This window comes from Meleagris gallopavo, chromosome 1, assembly GCF_000146605.3.
Source record: "Meleagris gallopavo isolate NT-WF06-2002-E0010 breed Aviagen turkey brand Nicholas breeding stock chromosome 1, Turkey_5.1, whole genome shotgun sequence".
Classification (NCBI taxonomy): Eukaryota; Metazoa; Chordata; class Aves; order Galliformes; family Phasianidae; genus Meleagris; species Meleagris gallopavo.
The window spans coordinates 60,356,118-60,374,878 of NC_015011.2; the positions used below are offsets into that span (position 1 = coordinate 60,356,118).

Genomic DNA, 18,761 nt, shown 5'->3' on the forward strand with positions numbered 1-18,761 from the left:
TTGTGTTTTGATTTTTTTTTTTCCTCCCCTGTTCAAGTGCAGGTACCAGCAAACAACAAAGGTCAGTCTCTTTGTGCAGAGTGCAAAGCCAACAACAAACAGCTGTAGCTCTGTTACCACTAGCAGCAGCATAGCAAGAATGCTGTAAGGACTTGCACAAAAGCCCCACCATTTCTGTGAAAAGGGGGAGGAGAAATTCAGTTGCTTAAGATGCAGATGTATGTCATGTCCATTTTTATTTAAAAAACAAAAAACACCAATAAAAGGACATTAAAGGACATTATTTACATGATTTCTTCAGAGGCAGCTGGATCACAAGTAGAGCCTCAGCCACCACGTATGTGATGACACATACATCAAACAACCTGAGTCCAAGTCTGTTCACTGAACCTGAGATGTGAATACAATGTGCTACTGACCAGAGGCACCAGGTACTTCTCCTCATTCTAGGCTGGTATCTTTTTTTCTCTCCAGCAAGCTGCTCTGAAGCCAATGACCACCTTCTCTCAAGCATATCTGGATACTATTCCTCCCCAAAATCCACCCCTGTACCTTGCTCAGTTGCAGAACAGAAACCTGTAGGATGCAGCAGTTCGTTAGAAATACTGACAAGGTGGGCTCAGCACCCAGTGCACTTCCCCAGGGGCTGTACCTGCATCACATCTGCTACTGATAAGGAGAGAGGAAAAACAAACAAAAAAAAAACAAACACCTATTTTGTAAAATGGAGAAGAGTAAGCACTATATCTTACAGGTGCTGGCAGACCAGTCATGCAGCTCTTACTACCATCGCTACTGTGCTAGTCTACAAAAGCCCATCTACAAGCTCTGCCTTCCCTTTCACAGCTGAGTCTCAGAAGTTATGAGCAGAAAAAAGTATCTGAGCAGATCAAGAAGTTCAAAAGTCTTCAGGAAGCCAATGGCTGGAGATCACTCACTCGCGCAGCTAGGAGGAAAGAAACAGAACCAGCATTAACCACAACAGCATCTTCTTGCAGCCACAAGCCCTCTGCCTGCCCACCCAGCCCATGGACTGGGGCAGATGCCAGGGAGGCAAAGCAGCAGCAGCCTGCGCACCCACGAAGGCCCGTGCACTCTATACAGATCCGTGTCTCAACAGCGCCACCTGCTGTGCTGCGCGTCTGTTCGCCCTCAGCCCCACATTCTGTGCTAGGACTGGCTTTGGGGGGGTTCCAGGGAAGTGAGCAGAAGCTGGACATTGCCCTCAGCCTTCGGAGCTTGCAGATAGCAGCAGCTCTTCCCTGCCAAGCCCCCAGAGCCCCAGGCACAATGGGAGAAACAGCAGGCATCTGGCAATGCCCGTAGGGAGTAACCAGGGCCAGCGAGGAGACTGGCTGTGACTTGCACCGAGCCGCAGAGCTGCTGGATAGCACTCACCATTCTGACAATGTAGTTGTGGAGATGTTGGCTGATGTAGTTCACAGTGGTGCTGAAGACACGCTGTAGAAGGGAAGGCACTTGATTCGCCACTTTCTTAGTTAAGAGCATTGCTAGCACCAACATGGCCTTCTCTTGCTCCAGATCTGATGGGACGGCTCTGGCAAGTCCTTCCACTGCCTGTGACAGGCACCGTGTTATCTCCTGCATAGAGGGAAGAGAGGATGTCAGTGCAGCAACTGTGCACCTGTACAGACACATCACAAGCTGCCATGTTCCCTCCCAGGCTGATACACACCCAGGTGGCAGCAAGGATGCTCACCCAGGTGGCAGCAAAGCTCAGCTGCTCACCCAAAAAAACAAAGAAACAAGGAAACATCACACAGCATTGGAAAAATTAGGTAGCATCTTACACGCTTAGGGTGCAGCAGCTCAGAATCTGCACCTAGCCTGCCTGGTCCTGAAGTAGCCCAAGAATCCAGGGCTTCCAGGAGACAGGAACTTACCTTAATCTAAACACTGTAAGTATCAGGGCTACGTGCCCAGGGGCAACTGGTACGGAGAAAAGCTTCACAGAAAAGTCTTCACTTAGGCAGGAGCTAAAAAAGGGGTCCAGACACAGAACAAACACTACCTCACTTCTGCTTCTCCAATCCCCTCAAAATAAAATCATTTCAATCCCACCGTTTCAAGCCAAGCAGACCCTAAAATCAAAGACAGCTCTAACTTCATCACAGGCAGAGAAAAACAAGCAAGCCAGATACCCAGTTATGCAGTTATCTCTTGAAGATGCCAAAAGGCTCTGGGGAAGCAAATTGTGGCTATTGATCCAGATGTGGATACTTCCCTTGCAGAGCAGTGAGGCACGTTAGATGCTGGACCAGGGATGCTAAGTCTCATCCCATCATAAGCTGAGAGAGAACCTGCACTGAAGCAGTGGAGGTGCCACCCAGGGAGGCCTTTCCAGCAGGTTACCCATACCAGCCCAAACCCACTGCTACTCCCAACACCTACAGCCTGTGAGCCCAGAGGATTAAGGCGCCGTAAGAGGGAGCACTGGGTCTCACTGCTTGCTGAGTCTCAGTGTTCAGTGATAAACACAAGCCAAGCTTCTGCCAGGTTTGTCCATTTGACAAGCAGCTGACATTCAGGACCCAGCATCAGAGTTCAAAGATCTTAAAAACAAAATTACCTCCAGAAGTCAGCCCTGCTCCACAACCTCACTTTCCCCGCCTGCAGAAAGGGACAGAGTCCAAGCAACTCACTTTGCAGGGCAAAGGCTGCCAGGGTACAGGCTCACCATAGCATCTTCTCTAACAGAACTTCACATCAAATATTAACATTTCAGATTAATTTCAGAAGTGCAGTAATCAAGGCATCGAAAGACTCAACGTTTATAAGGGGAGCTATTCATCAGATTGCTTTTCACTCACCTCTCTAGGCAAATTCTCATTCAGAAAATGTTGCACTAGATCATTTACTACTTTTGCTTTGATTTGTTTATCCAGCTGGTCTCCGATCTCAGCGAGCTGAGCAGCAATGGTCCGGACAATTTCTTCATTTACCTCAGGGTCAAGCACTGCAAACACACACAGCAGGATTTGGTTCACAGGCTGCAGTCACACTAGGTTCAGCACAGGTGAGGTGCCTAGGGCATTTTGCCCATCTCCATTGCCAATCTTCCCCTACCCCCCACTCTTCTTCCCATACTGCCTTTGTGACAGCCATACACACTCAGTGGGGAAGTCAGAACAATTCCAACCAAGATTTGTTCAAGATAACTACAGCCAACATTCTGTCGAGAGGGGGAGGGAAGGAAGAGTGTGCCTGATTTCTCAACTGAAAACTGCCAGGACCTGTGTCATGAACACCATCTAAAACACAGCATCTCCTTTTGGCAAAGCTTTCCGTTGTCACTTTGGGCCATGAAATCAATATATTTTGCAAGATGAGGTAATATTTACTATAGTGGTTACTCATTACACCGCTTCACTACTTCAAGGTGCCAGCTGGCACATCGTGGGCAAGGTGCAATATCCATGCTGCTTAGGGCTCGAGAAGCAAGAACAGTACAAGGAACTATATAAGAAATTGCCTCTGCCACGCTAGTATAGTACAGGGAATTAAGTCAGTACCAGAAAAAGAGTTGCTCCTAACTCCTAGCTGAAGTGCTGAAACAAAACTCGTTGAGGAGCAACGGGAAGCTTAACAGAACCACTTAAGATCCCACTGCTTAAGGACAGAAATCATAAGTACCAGATTCGTAGCCCTTGTCTCACATGCTACAGACTGCGCAGAGGGACAGGTGCTCAGCCACCAAGAGGGAGCTGCACTGCCAAGCATTAGCTGTCTTACCCCAAGTGATAAAACGCCAACCAATACAACCACCAGCTGTGAAGTTTCTCAGTGGAGAGAATATTGCCAACCGTCTGTCACAAGATAATAAAGAGACAAGGGGATAGAAACAAAGCCCCCCACCTTCACAGAAGGCACGTGGGAAAGGAGAGAGCACTCACCTAGCTCACCATTCTGCAAGTGGCCGCTTCGATTCCCATCGGTCTGAAGTTCCCCATCACTATCATAAGATTGAACACCTTTAACGGCACACAAGAGGCCCCGGCTTTGTAGGAATGGCAGCTGCTCTCTGAACTCACAGCCAGAGGACTCCGCCAGGAAAGCAAAGAGCAGCATGCGTTCCATATGGTCAGATCCATCACTATAGATATCCTAAATGGAAGAAGAATCACTGTTAAACCCACATCCTGCTGTGTAGGTTTGTACAGATGCTGTTTTTCTTACAGTGAACACCTTTTTCTGGTCTCCTTTGGGTACAGTGCATAATAATGCCCAGTTTGCAAGAGCTGAGCAAACGCGTACTAACTCCTAGATGCATACATGCACACAGCACTGTGCTGGTTAATGCTGGCTGGCTCTGGTCTTACAAACCAACAGTTGAGGTGTCAGCTCATCTCTTGAGTGGCAAGGACAAAATTCCTGATCAGGACTCCTCTTCTGAAACAAAGATGAATGCTCAGCACAAGTGACTCTATTCACACATCTGTTTCAAAGGTTTTCCCTGTATTTGGAAGTTGGGCACCCTACTTCCTGTACAAAACTAAGCCAACAGTTCCACATTTAATTTTAATCAGAGCATAGCAGCAACAAGGTGGGGAGCAGAGATAACAGGCAGCATAAGCCTGCAAAAAAACTAAAGTTTGCATTCCTTTTCCCTCTTGAATGGGAACTAGACAAGCTCCATAACAAAAGCATTCAGATCCTTGCACAGTCAGGCAGCTGCTCATAAGAATAGCCAGACAACAGACCATTGGTGTCTCATATCCGTTTGCTTGCAGTAAGCAGACTCATGCTGCATCTGCTGTCACAGACTGTCTTCCAACAGGGCAGCACAGAGTGCCCAGGTGGGTTAGGCTGAGGAGGTCCAGCAGGTGGGCAGTGATGGGAGCAAGAAGTCCCACAGGGCCTCAACCAACCAAGACCTCTGCAGGAAAGCAGAAGACTGTCCACTAATCCCAGTTAAGCAGCTGATGAAGCAGGATGTATGAGCAGAGAAATTAAATGACAAAAAAAAAAAATCCTTACTCTTGTACCCAGACTATCTGCTCATGAGTAAGAAAGTGCTGAGCCTTGATTCTAAAGGAATCAAGGTTTGCCTTGCCAATTTCATAGGGTAAGGGGTAATCAACTAGGATGAGCCCAAGAATTGAAACAGTATTACCCTTGGGTAAGTGGAACCTTCCAAGACCACTCCATATCTACATAACTGTATCAGTACTGTCACAGAGTGCTGTGATGGCCTATGCAACAGGAGAAAAATTGTGATAGACGTGTTAGAAATAATCAGGGATACAATGTTTGCTGGGGCAGATCAGATAGAGGAAGGGCAGAACAAGGACAACAAGTCTGGAAATAAAAACAAGTGGAAAATAAGGTACAATCAAAGCTAAAGCACACCTCCCGTGAGTGGAGTATGGGTGTCTACAGACAATAGTGAAGGTCACTGGGTGCCCCACACACCCTGGGACACCACACAAGCACAATGAACAACCCACCTGACTTATGTTTCTGTTCAAAAGACTTGTGGGAAAGCAGAACACAAACAGGGTTAGAATTGTGCCTTGCAACCACACTTAATGCTAGAGGGTGACAGATGTTTGAACAGGTTTACGGGATTTGTAACATGCATTTGAAAAATAGTAGCTCTGAAATCATGTTTATTGTAGTGTTTTGTGCAATATTTATTTGATCAGAGTAATGGGTCAAGTACTTTGTTTATTAGTTTCAGTGGTTTGCTACTTAATAAGCATCATTGCCTCTTAAATCAGTTGCATCTCATGCTTGCAGTCTACTGGGAGAGTCTTACACTGAGGTAACAAGGAAGCAGCTTGCAAGCTAAATGGTTCCATCCACCTTGCATCTATATTCATGATGGAGGAGTGCAGCATCAGAGACTCCAACAGGAACTCTGAGAAAGATAATAAGGGCACAAGCCAGCACTTGTTAAGACTCAGCCTCTTCCAGGTACTTCTAAACAAGCACATAAGAGAAGTGACTTCAGTGGCATTTGAAACTAACCCGTTCCATGATGGATTCAGAGAGAGAACAGCTCGTCACAGTCTGCTTCAGATCAGAAATCCTTACCCTGCAAGAGTGAGAAAGAAAACGGTCAATGGAGAAAACAAACCCCAGCACATACATATATTCAAGCAGTGCCCACAGGTCTTTTATGCACCTCTAGAAAGGTCAATTTCTACATTTCTGGAGAGAAGTACCCATGAACAAGGCTGAGAGAACAGCAGCTGTTCTGGAAAGAAGGGCCCTAAATCAGGTGAATCAGGTAGGGGAAAACACCTACCTGCCATGGATAGTTAGCAGACAGCAATGCAACATGACCTACAAACGGGGCTTAAAGCCATCTTTAGGTGGTGCCAGAAATGGGAGGGAAGGTCCTTTGTAGTGCGAGAGCAGGAATGCAGGGTTATCACAGAGAAGACTCCGGCCCTGTAGAAGTAGTTCATGTCTCCTGGGTTTTCCAGGTTCCTGATGACCTACTGAGAGCCAGTGAGCTGCTCAGGTCTGTATGCACAGCAGCATATTCCTAAATGAAGCACCCAGGTGGCATTGCAACACATCTTCAGGTTTTGAAGTGCCCCCACCCCATACTACACTCAGGCTTGGTTTCAGTACATGTTCCTAGATATTTGTTGAAAAGGAAGGGCTGGATCACGTGCCAAAGGCTTCCAGTCACATCAACAAAACTAAGCCTGCAGAGAAGTTTGATTAGAAGATGGGGAAAACCAGCAGGTCACAAGCAGGGCTGACAACCCACAGCCTGCCTTACACCTGGACAGGGCCTGGGGAATTGGTACGTGGAGAGCAGGGAGGGGTGCAGAGCATGCTGCACAGGGCAGCCTCTCTCACTCACCAGAAAACCAGGGCCTGCTAAGAGCAGAACGCTCTCTCCTCACCTAGGCAGTGAGGTAGGTGGGTGGTTCAGACCAGCAGACCAAATAGCCACATCTGGTACAGGAAGGCACAGCACAGAGACCATCAAGCAAAGACAAGGCAAGGAGGGGAGGAATGCAGATCGCACATCTGCATTTGCTTCCTCACATGCACGGCCATACAGCTACATGCAGAATGCCCTGGGGTAAGCTGACTTCACGAGCATTGCATTCCCACCAGGCCTCCTCCATGTCGGGCAATAACCTGGCTGCAGTGCAGGAACCTGCTGACCCAAGTTAGGGTGAGAGCACACAAGAGCTCACCTATCCAGATGACCAGTAACTACTGACTGGTCATCATTGAGACTCATGGACTCAATGACGACACATTAAGTTTCAGAGCAGGAGGGTTTCCACGACTGTGTTTTAAGCAATGAGGTGTGCAGGTGGGAAAAAAGGAAGGAAGTGAAAGCAGAAGTGCATTCAAACTCTGAAGGAAGCCACAGTTACAGCTTCAAGAGACCAGGAATTTCCCAGCTTTTCAAAGACTTAGAAACTTTGAATGCCAAAACACAGCCTGAAATACGTTTAAAAAAAACAAAAACAAAAACACACAAGAGCCCAGAGGCAGCTTTTCAACCATGAAGTCTTTTTCATTTAGTCATTACGCTAAGCTTCTAGCTTCCTAAAACAAATTCAATTCTGCTGCTTTGTATTGCACTATTTTTATGGTCAGTTCAGATCCCAATTGCTGTCACTCAGCCCTACCCCAAAGAGCAGGCTGGTTGGTTAGAGATAGTCCCTCTGTTCTCCTGGGACCTGACAGGAGCTCTGGAGCAGCACATGGCTACCTTTCTCCTGGCCTTTGTCTTTGCTGGAGGACAAATGTTTATTAAGGTTGGAGAACTCCTTATATCCCCACTTCCCTCTTGGTCCCAGGGATGCTTTGTCAGGTCCATGGCAGCACTGTGGCTTTGTGTAGTAACTGAGGTGTCCAGAACAGCCGCATCATCCTCTTCCCACAGCAGAAATGCAGATGTTGTGCAGCACTGACAGAGCTGTGACGCAACACAAGCCACTACAGCTGCACGTAAGCAAATGTCCAGATGTACAAGTGAAACTAGATGAGTAGCTTTTTTCTTACACGGCTTTACAAGAAATGGACCACTGCTACCCAAACCCAGGCAAACTGTTAGAGGGTGACTGCCTTTTTCCTTCTGGAGGGGCATTCCAGAACATTTCTGGAAGGTCAGCTGAGCAGTTGTGGGGTAAGCTGCCAAGAAAGAACACCAGCCCGTGCACAGAAAAATGGAATCTTTCTTGAAGAGGGTGGAATGGAAATCAGAGTTAAGGCACCTCTTTGTGGTGTTTGTCATCTGTCACATCCTTTTATGGAAAGCTCAAAATACTGCTTAAAAACCCAAATTCCCTCATTTTATTTACGCTGCTATGAAACCTGTTTGGCTCAATCCAAACACCTATGAAAGAAGCAATCAAAGGCAGAGGTACTACTGCCTTCCCCCATTCCTTGCTCTAAAAGAAGAGAGACAGACTATTCTAGCCCAAAATAAAAAAAAAAAAGAAAAATGGACATTCTACTCAATTCTCAAATCAGCAGATACAAAAACTAACAACAGGGAGACCCAGATCCATTCTGGGCACACCCATACACGCTCGTAGGCGTTTTTCTGAGTAGGGATGGAAAGGCAGAGCATAGGAGCTTCACACAAGCTTGTGCAAGTGCACTGTCAACACACTAAGGGGAGCTTGATCCAGCTGGAACACACACATTACTCACGTGAATTCCTAGGAAGCTGCAGCAAGCCTTATGTGCCTGGCTACAGCTCTGAAGATCCTAATGTCATATTTTGACAGCACTTTGTGCTTTTCAAGGACAGAAGGTAGTAAGTAACCCTTGCCTTGTCACTGCTCCCAGGGTACGTGCTGCACCTAGAAACACTAACAGGGTGTGCAGTATTCTTCCCATCTCCTTTCCACTATGGGATCATCCCAGCCTTATAGACACTCCTCAGGGCCGGTCCACAAAGAAATAGACATTCAAAAAATATTTTAAGAAGTCACCCATCCTAATTGCCAATTACAGGTTTGGCCACTCCTGCACATAAGCTAAGGCAGAAAACAAAAGTCAGCGATACCCACCACACTCTCTAATATTTATACAGAAGACAAAGGCTAGAAGATGATGATAATTTACATTAACTCTTCCCTACAATCAAGCAATCACCACCCAGGCAGTAAAAAAAATCCCTGAGGCACTCCAGCCTTTGGCTAACAAAGCTCTACTTGGGTGGTCAAAAACACACGTGAGAACAAGAAAAAAAAATTTCTATCACTACATTTAAAAAAGTATTTAATTAGCTAGTAGCTCCAGAGACCTCAAATTTCAGCTAATTGCCTTGAATAAATAGAAGGGGCTTTGATACTCAGGAAACTCCTCCTGAGAATTGGAATTCTTTAGTGTCATCTCAAAAATTGGACTCTTTAAGGGCAAACCTCTAAAAAGTCAAATATAATCACACCAATGCCATCTCAAGCTTAATTCATTAAGGCATTTGAATCCTGGTGGCTGCAGGTTGAGATTTTAAGACATCTTTCAGTGAACAGAAGAAGTTACCTACAATCCAACAGAAGCCTTTAGTACAACAAATAAAAAATGCCTACGAACTCCATCTCACTCCATCTCACAGTAAAACTAGATAATCTAGTAAGGCTGTTTTATAGCTACTAGAAGTCTTGGAAAATATTCACAGAATGGTTTGAGTTGGAAGGGACCCCTAAAGGCCATCTGGTCCAACCCCCCTGCAGTGACCAGGGACACCCACAGGTAGATCAGGTTGCTCAGAGTCCCGTCCAGCCTGATCTTGGGTGTCTCCAGGGATGGGGCATCCACATCTCCAGGCAACCAGCACTAGTGCTTCCTTATCCTTATCATAAGGAAATTTTTTCCTTATATTCAATCTAAATCTCCCCTTTTAGTTTGAAACTATTTCACAGCACGCCCTGCTAAAGAGTCTGTCCTCTTCTTTCTCAAAGCCCCTCTTTAGGTATTGAACAGCTGCTAAAAATTCACCTTGGAGTCTTCTATTCTCCATACTGAACAGTCCTCACTCTCAGCCCATCCCCATAGGGGAGGTGTTCCATCCCTAGGATCATTTTGTGGCCCTCCTTGAGACACACTCCAACACATCCACATCTCTCCTGTACTGAGGACTCCACATCTAAACACAGTACTCCAGGTGAGGCCTCACCAGCACAAAGCAGAGGGACAGAATCACCTCTCCTACTTGCTGGCCACACTTCTTTTGATGCAGCCCAGGATACAGTTTGCTTTCTGAACTGCAAGGACACATTGCTGGCTCATGCCGAGTTTGCCATCCACCAGTACTCCCAGGTCCTTTTTGGCAGGGCTGTGCTCTACCTTTTCATCCTATAGCTCGTACTAATAGGGTGGTTGCTACAACCCAGGTCTCACAGTTGGTTATGTCTAATCTCATGAGGTTCACCTGGGCCCACTGCTCTTGCCATCTAAGTCTCTCTGGATGAGCCTAGCAGCATCCCTACACTCCTCCCAGGGTACCTGTCCCTGCTTCCACCGCCTGTGCATTCTCTTCTTACTCTCCATTTCAACCAGCAGGTCCTGGTTCAGCCATGCTGGTCTCTTGCCTTCCTTTTCTGACTTTCTTCTTGGGGATGCAGAGCCCTAAGGAGATCTCCCTTAAAAGATCTGCCAGCTCTGCTCCCTTGCCTTTGAAGGTGGTTACCCAGAGGGTTTTGTTGACTAACTCTCTGAAGAGCTGGAAATTAGCTTTGCTAAAATTTGGCATCCTGATTTACTTCACTAGTTTATATTCTGTGGAATATAATTTGTTTTTTAAAATGAAATAGCAATGAATTTAATGTATTACTTGTTTTCAGTCTCAGTTGCAAGCCAGCATTGTATCAAGGAAGAGACTCAGAAGCAGTCCCTCATTAATAAAGAGATGCAGCTTGAAGTCTGCTTACGTTTCTTGTTACTATCTATACACTGGCAGATCTTTATCTCCTATTTCCTCTCTTTCCATACAAGAGTGGTTCAGTTATTAAGCGAGCATGAAACAGTGCCAAACAGAAGTGAATTGCTGTAACTTGAGGGAAAGTAACCTCTATGTGAGGGAAGGAGAAAACAAACAAAAACACAGAGAAGAAAGCGTAAGGACAAAAATGGTTTGGGAAATCCCTCCTGGATATAAAAAGCTGTTGCTATACATTAATGCAGAGCATACAATGAGCCTCACTGAGGCTTACTCAAAAGCAGAGAACACACTGGCAGAGAGAGGCAAAGTTATTTAAATTCCTCCTCCTAAAAGCCACCACATGCTACTGCAGGCCTGCAAAGGACATGACAAAACAAGCACTTCTCTAAGTGCAAAGTGCCAGAACACCTACAGATTTTACACAACGAGACTGACCTCAAAAGATGAGCTCTGAAAGTCTAAAATAGCAAGCTATCACTTCCCTATAGCTCCTGTACACAAAGCTGCCTCAGGAGGAGAATTATTTGAGGAGCACTCAAAATGAAGTTGTTCAAACCCTTAAAGGTTCATGCAACACACACACCTTGGGCTTTCCCTGACTTATAGCGACTGGAAGCTACAAAGGCGATGGCTTACACTTCATTCTTAAGCTTGTAATTCCCAAGGCATCGTTTCTGTCACAGACATAACTGTTAATCTGCTAAGACACTTCTGTGTTCACTCCTTTCCTGTCTCCATACAGTTCTCTCTGCCTAACCAATGCAGGCTGCCACACAGACAGACACCACAGCAGCAGTCAGCAGTTTATCTATCCATCAGCACAGGGCACCTGTGCTTATTTCGCCCTCACACACCCCAAATTCTTGTAAGAAAGAACTCCGTGGTCGCTTCCTCCAAAGCCAGCCCTCTGGGCTTCCTTCCACGCACACACACCACTGCCCAGCTGGTGTTGAGCGTATCCTGAGGGACAGCACAGGAGTTACTATCTCCATAAGGAGAGCTGTTGGGGGAAATTCTCTGGGGGCAGCCATGAAAGAGTAGGTCCCAGAATCTCTATAGCAACAATGCTAACCTAAACCAGCTTTTATCCCTTCTTCACATCTCCAAGGCAGCTCAAGAAAGAACCCGTGCCATGAATAATGCCCCTGGCTTGCCACCACTTTCCCTTCAGATCTTTCACCTCTCCTCACAGCTCAGCCAGCAGTTACTGTTCTTAGCCCTATCAGACACTATCTGGTTATGAAAGCATGTAGGTCTGCCTCCTTTAACAGCTTGTCTAGATTCTGAGACACATCCTGTACAAACACCTGGACAGACACTATCAAAGGACTTATTGTGAGCCATCAAGATATTTATCTTTGTTTCACTTCTGGGTTAGGACTGAATTTGAGTCTTCAAAGCAGAATAATCCATCAGTCATTGAGAACAGCCAGTACACTGATTTCTGTCTGACACCTGAAAGATAAAAAACTTCCTTTTTGGCAGTCTGAATGACTGCATCATTGGAGTCAATGAAACAGTACCTATTTGCCCACTCCTGGACCCGCTGGCTTTCACTTGTTTCACAGGGAAACATTTCATTGCAGAGCTGCAAAGCTCAGAACAGAAGCATTTCACAGATAGGGAAACCAAAGCACCTGGAGTTGACGCAGTTCGCTCTGCCATCTGACAGGTAGAAATCCCCACTTCAAACCATAACCACACTATTTCACTGTGTTCCCAAAAGCATGCCACAGGCAAACTGCTTTACATGACAAGTCAGCAGTACTACAAAGTCATAAGAAAACCATACCACAGGCCTACCAGGTTCCTTATTTGAGGACTTCTAAACAGTGCCTGACTACCAGCTTTAACACCTCCAACAGATAGAGCAAGCAGAATCCACCCCATCACCCTGCCACACACAATTCCTAGCCCAACAACCCAAAAGGAACCACAGAGCCCAGCTGATAGCAGATGCTGGAGCTCCTCCCCCTACTTCTCTAGCTGTGGAAGAAGCCTGACTGCTCACACGGCAGCTGCACACACAGTTTAGACTAAGCAAAGAGAGGGAGAGAATACATAGTGAAGGGAGATAGATAGCTTGAGGATCTGCAAAAAAAAAAAAAAAAAGTTTAAATGAGCCAAGTGCAGACATTGCCAACTAGGATATTATCATGACTATCTTACTATGACAATCCTTATCACTACTCAGTCCACCAAGGATATGCCACTTGCATCAGCACTTAGGATGCCCCAAGGTTTTGCCTCCTCTGTGACTCTCTGTCCTCCTAGAGGGAAATTTAACTGTAGGCTTAGGAAAGAAAACTTGGGTGAGGGCAGGAAACAGGTATTGCCAGGTGAAGATAGGCTGAACAAACCCTTTTGTGCATCCACAGGTGCACATGTGCTGCCATGAAACCAAATGGGTTGTTTGGTATCACCTGGTTCATACCAAAGCTACTAACCTGGAATTTCTCAGGACTTGTCCATCACAGACAACAGCTTCCAAAGCGCAGGCATTCTCCATGCATTTACCTCAGAAGGGGGATGCACCATTATCTTCATTTCAGATGTGGTAAAACTGAGATGGCAGCAAGTCTGTGGCACAGCATGGGACAAAACCCATCTCCCAGATACTTGTGATTTATTTGCTAGACACTTAAGACACCCTGCCTGTCAAGAACTGAAAAGGCTGCTTGCACTCACCCATCCGTCCCACTCTCAAGCAGGGGCACTCATTGCTCGAGGCTGTCAGCTTTTGTTTCTCTTGCTCTCAGCTTCAGACTGCTTCCTCCTTCAAGATCTGTGCATTATGCCACTTCCAAGCACTCAGCAATGAACAAAACCACGCTGTTTGCTCATAACATCACTGATGGAAGAACACACCAAAAATGTGCTGAATACTTCCTGCTCCTAACAGCTTCACTGCTTCATCTCCCAGTGTTCAGTGGCACTAAAATGGTACACAAAGACCTGACACAACGCTCATCTGCCTACCACCTTTGCTAGACCAGTTTCATATTCGCTTCCTTAATACAGAGTAAGCATCACAGCCTGAACAGTTTAAGTACTTGCTGTGTATTTGAACTCGGTAAACCATAGCAATTTGTTTGATGGGACTCTTCTTCCCCCTTTTTGAAAGAAAAACAGGACTGAAGACCTCCAAAGAAGTTTTGGAGCGACCTTCTCATTTGAGATATATTTAGTATCCCTGAGGTCTGCTGCTGTGTCACATTATTTTCCAATATTCACATCTAATTCTGTACATTTAGATGGAGATTCTGCCGTGAATCATAGCAGTCTTCTAGTTATCACAGGCAGTACTCAGACTTCTTAGGAAAAAGCACCACACAGCTTTCTCAACAGCCTTCATTTTCACTTGGCTCAATTTACCCTCATCCAGCCCATAGGTGGCACATCAATGACAAAGAAGAAACACAGGTCCTCTTTAAAGAGGGAGGGAAAAAAAAAAAAGAAAAAAAGAAAAGGCATGAGTTTGCAACCGCTGCGGTTTCTGTATCAGATTGGGGGTTGAAGGCAGCATGACAACACTACTTAGCAATCTTTAGAAGCCAGCCTACAGACTGAAATTTAGCGAGGAGGAAGCCTGCAGAAGGAACTGCCACAGAGCTCAATGTCACGGCTTGGGTTGAATCAGCTAGAGCTGGATCCAAAAGGAAATGGCATATCCACATCTACACAAAAGGTGCAAGATTTAATCCTGACTACAGTGCACGTGGTCATTCTGATCTGGGATTAAGAACGTGCAAACCATTTGTAAAGTCAGAGACATAAGAGTTTTCATCCAGTTTTAGAGGATGCTGCTTCTGGGCATGAGCTTGCACTGCAGCACATCTTTACATCTGAGCAAACTGCTTGATCCCTGAGAGGACAGACCAATGCCACCTGACAACAGCAACTCAGAAATAGGTGCCTCTTGGATGAGATCAGACAAGAGCTGACAAAGATCTGGGACCGGGGCACTGGGAACCATAGCTGCCGTGCCATCTAGAGGACAAAAGCCATCCTCCTTATTTGAAAAACCCATATTCTTATTAATATCACCAGACAAAAGAATAAGTAATGCCACTTCACACTGCAACTTCACAGCTGAGGTTGGCAGAAGAATGCGAGTAATCTGAGTTTTCTTTATCAGGTTATGTGTGTGCAAGGAAGGAAACCAACAAGGAAAGAGCTGCAGGGACACAGGTGGCACTAACAGCTCTCTACCTCTGGCTACCTTCAGACCATGCGGTCAAACAAGAACTATGCTTGTCCACACTTGACAAATACACAGCCTTGCCTCAATACTTGAGAGCTTTCCCAAAGCATGATGCTTTTTTATACCTGCCTCCTTCCTCCTAAACATCTAGCGTTCTATAGCTGTACATGTCTTTCTCTTACAGAGAGCCATGTATGGGTGCAAGCAGACAAGGCTGATTTCCCAGGAGTAGAGCCTGTTGCTGTTCCTCTGGTGACACTGGATGTGCTGGCTCTCAGGAGAACTCTCCTGTTGTGCTGTACTTCCAACTCTTGCTCCTGTTGTGATGACTGGACAGATGGAGCCAGTGGAAGACAAATCCTGAAGGAACCTTTCAAGATGGCTACTTGGCACTGCTTGGACTCCCTAGCTGTAGGCCCACAGGCACAGTGGAGCTGTGTGCGTTTTACACTGAGCAAAAGCCTGACTGTGCGTGCAGTAATGCAAGCCATTTCACTTTCAGTTTAAATGGAAGAGGAAGCACAAGCTAATGTCCCAGAAAGCAAATGTAAAACTAAAGCACAGCAACTAGCTGATCTAAGCGAGTTTGCACAGCTGTTAAGCTGAGGTTACAGTACCAGTCACACCAGGCTGTTACACTGACATAATACTGAAGAAATAAAAAAGCAATTTTCATTCTTTTAAGAAATGAGAGAAAGAAACAGCCCAGTGCATTACAGACATGGCACTGCCCATTCTCCAGGAAGCCACAATGAGGACGCAGCAGGAACGAGCCAAAGGTCAGATGATGTCAGAAAACACAGCAGGTTTCACTGACAAACAAAAACACCACAGCCAGCTGAGCAATGACTGCACACAGTTTAGCTGCCCTGCTCATGTCTTAGTTGAAGCTGGCTGAAAGGCCTGAGATTTCACCAAAAGTTAAAGGAGTTCAAAGCCACACCACCACCTTTCCCCTTTTGCAGCAAAAGTAATATTCCACAGCTTCATTGCCACATACAGCCTTTTCCTTGCATTCATCAACAAGGACAGCCCAGCCCAAACCCACTGTGACCAGGTAGCATGATTTGTCACTTCCAAGAATCATTATCTGATTCAAAGAGACAGGAAAGTCTGGATCAAGTGCCAAAATTAGTAAGTGCCCAAAACAGTCATAGCAGTGCTTTAACTAAACCACAGGGCTGCTGAAGGGAAAGGGGACTGAAGGATTCTGCTGTTGCAAAGCTGGGTTAAAAAAAAAAAAAAGGTACTGTGATCCACCCTTGAGCAACTGCTCCAAAGACAAGGCAAGGACAACCCTCATCATCTCATCTAGGCAAAAGGTGTAGCTGCCAGTGGTGGGCAATAGACACACAGAGCTCTATTCACTTCCCTTTGCAGCTGATGTGAGGTCAGGACACCGCTCCTATAGGCATGTGGTACAAATTGAGGCAATCACTGAAGCTCAGAAATTAACAGCTTTGAAAACCAAAGAACGAGAGCAGAGCCCACATGACTCACAGCATGTTTTTACACTTTACCCTACCTTTCCTTCCCTTTCTTTGGCCTGCATCAGAATCAGGCCCAATCTCTGTGGAAAGGACCAATTATGCACACTCTGTAATCATTAACCAGTAATTTTTCAGTAACCCATCCCTCCTCCCTCACCCAAGATAAGCCAGCCAAAACTAACAGGGGATCCAGCTTTCAAGCAGGAGCTTTGCACCTTCACTCAAGCTATTAGCTTCCTAAATCAGAAATATCAGCATTTATTTGGTTTTGCAGAATAAGCAGATATGAAGATTGTACATTATTTGGAGCTGCACTAATCTAGCAAAGACTAAGCTTATCTAACAAAGACAGCAAGCTAAGAGAAAAACAGAGGAAGGTGCTAAGCAAAGAAATATCAGATTTGCTGATAAATTCTGAGGAACGGCTAACTGGAGGAAATGAAACCTGCTCAATTGCCATCAATTCCCTCCAGCAGAGATAACCAGAGACTCAGTTTATTTCCCTACCTCCACTGCTTATTGCACTTATTCCACTAGGCAATAAAGATGCATTATCAAGGAGCCTACCTCAAATAGCTGAGACACCACAGTTATGTCAGCAGGCTCTGCACGTAGCTATTATGCCCCTACTCTCCCACCAACATCCCATAATCATAGAATCATATAGAATCACAGAAAGGCCTGGGCTGAAAAGGACCACAATGTTCGTCTAGTTTCAACCCCCTTTCTATGTGCTGCCCAGAGCCACATCCAACCTGACTTTGAATGCCTCCAGGGATGGGGCATCCACAACCTCCTTGGGCAACCTGTTGCAGTGCGTCACCACCCTCTGAGAGGCAGCTCCCAGTGTCAGGCAGCACCATAAGATCTCCAGAGGCAGCAGTCATAGGATTTATGCGCCTGTCTGCTACCAGATTAAGCATTTTCACTTTATCAGAGTAACTGCTTGCTCTCCCAGCTCCTGAGGAGCACGGGTGACTCCTGTCATCCTGTTACACAGGAAAAACAATACACGGAAACATGGCATTACTTATCCTAGCTAGAAGCACCCAGAGCGCACACACACAGCCTTCCCCACTTAGAATTATCATGACTTTCATTGCTTCAGGAATTAAAAAAAAAAAAAAACAACCACCACTAAGCTGAACTCACTGCCTCCAGCTCGCTCAATCTGAGCGTAAGGAATTAGTGATGAGTGAGCAGGAACTCAACAAGACCATCTTAACCAGAGGTCTTATTTTTCCTTCCTAAACACAGCACACATGACCGCATATAAACAAGGATGAGCCAAGCAGGAAGGCAAGATTGCCACATCCATATTCCCAGCAGCAGGCAATCTACCCAGCAGAGGAACAGTCACATCTGCCCTCTCCACCTACACCCGTAGGCCTGGCTGGTCCCTGAGGCCTGCCAGCCAGCGCCTCACGATGAGGAATGAGATCTAGGAGAGGAGGCTGCAGAAATTCAGGCAAATGCACTGCTAGGAACAGTTTATAGAACACGTTCCACATGGTTGTGTACAGAGGAGGCAGCAAGGAGTGGATGTTGGCTTCATAGAATAGGCTGGAAGAGACCTCTAGGATCATTCTGCCCAACCAACTCCCCCCCCTCTCCCCCCCCATGCCCACTGACCACGTCCCTCTGTGCCACATTCACATGGTTACTGAACACCTCCAGGGACGGTGACTCCACCACCTCTCTGGGCAGCCTGTGCCACTGCAGCACCATTCTTCTCCTCCCGAGAAGAAACGCTTCCTAACATCCAACCTGATTTACCTTAAAGAAGCCCCTTTAAAAGGTTTAATATCAAGTTGGCAGGAAAAGTCCAAGACCACACAGAAAACACTCCTTCTCCACGAGGATCTCCCACATAGGTACGCCTCCCCAAACAGAGGAAAGAGCAGCCGTTCGATTTCATTTCGTTAGAGAATGCCCCGGCTCGCTCCCGAGGGCCCGGCCCGCGTCCCCCGCCCCGCCCCAAAGCGGCAGACAAAGGAGTGGCGCAACGAGGGCTAGAGGACGGCGCCGGCGAGCGGACCGGGCGCGGGCCGTGCCGACGGCAGAGGGGCACCCGGAAGAGCTGCAGCGAGAGATTAAGGGTAAAAAGTAAAGCAAAGCAAGCAAACAAGGGACCCGCTGAGGTGGGACCTACCGGACAGAAGGGAGCGCCGCT

At 46.4% G+C, this 18,761-nt stretch overlaps 1 protein-coding gene across 3 annotated transcripts; it reads right to left on the minus strand.

Annotated features, from left to right (window-relative positions):
* Window positions 1-217: 217 nt before the first annotated feature.
* BID (BH3 interacting domain death agonist) lies at window positions 218-18,755 on the minus strand. 3 transcript variants are annotated; one of them, XM_010714008.3, is made up of 6 exons: window positions 18,741-18,755; window positions 5,992-6,058; window positions 3,915-4,125; window positions 2,832-2,977; window positions 1,399-1,602; window positions 218-946 (listed from the first exon to the last, which is right to left on the minus strand). In XM_010714008.3, exons 2-6 carry the CDS (start codon window positions 5,998-6,000, stop codon window positions 935-937), a joined length of 582 nt encoding a protein of 193 aa, XP_010712310.1. In that variant the 5' UTR covers window positions 6,001-6,058; window positions 18,741-18,755; the 3' UTR covers window positions 218-934. The 3 variants fall into 3 exon arrangements, with proteins under 3 accessions (XP_010712310.1, XP_010712303.1, XP_010712302.1); XM_010714001.3 differs by lacking the exon at window positions 18,741-18,755 and adding an exon at window positions 18,365-18,498; XM_010714000.3 differs by lacking the exon at window positions 18,741-18,755 and adding an exon at window positions 13,342-13,418.
* Between the last annotated feature and the right edge of the window lie 6 nt (window positions 18,756-18,761).

Excerpts from the sequence above, each read along its gene's own strand:
- BID (XM_010714000.3), bottom strand. The coding sequence starts at position 13,403 with ATGGAGAATGCCTGCGCTTTGGAAGCTGTTGTCTGTGATGGACAAGTC. Across the intron at positions 4,126-5,991 it reads CTGAATCCATCATGGAACGG|GATATCTATAGTGATGGATC; the intron begins GTTAGTTTCAAA and ends TCTTCCATTTAG. Across the intron at positions 1,603-2,831 it reads ATGAGAATTTGCCTAGAGAG|GAGATAACACGGTGCCTGTC; the intron begins GTGAGTGAAAAG and ends CCCTCTATGCAG.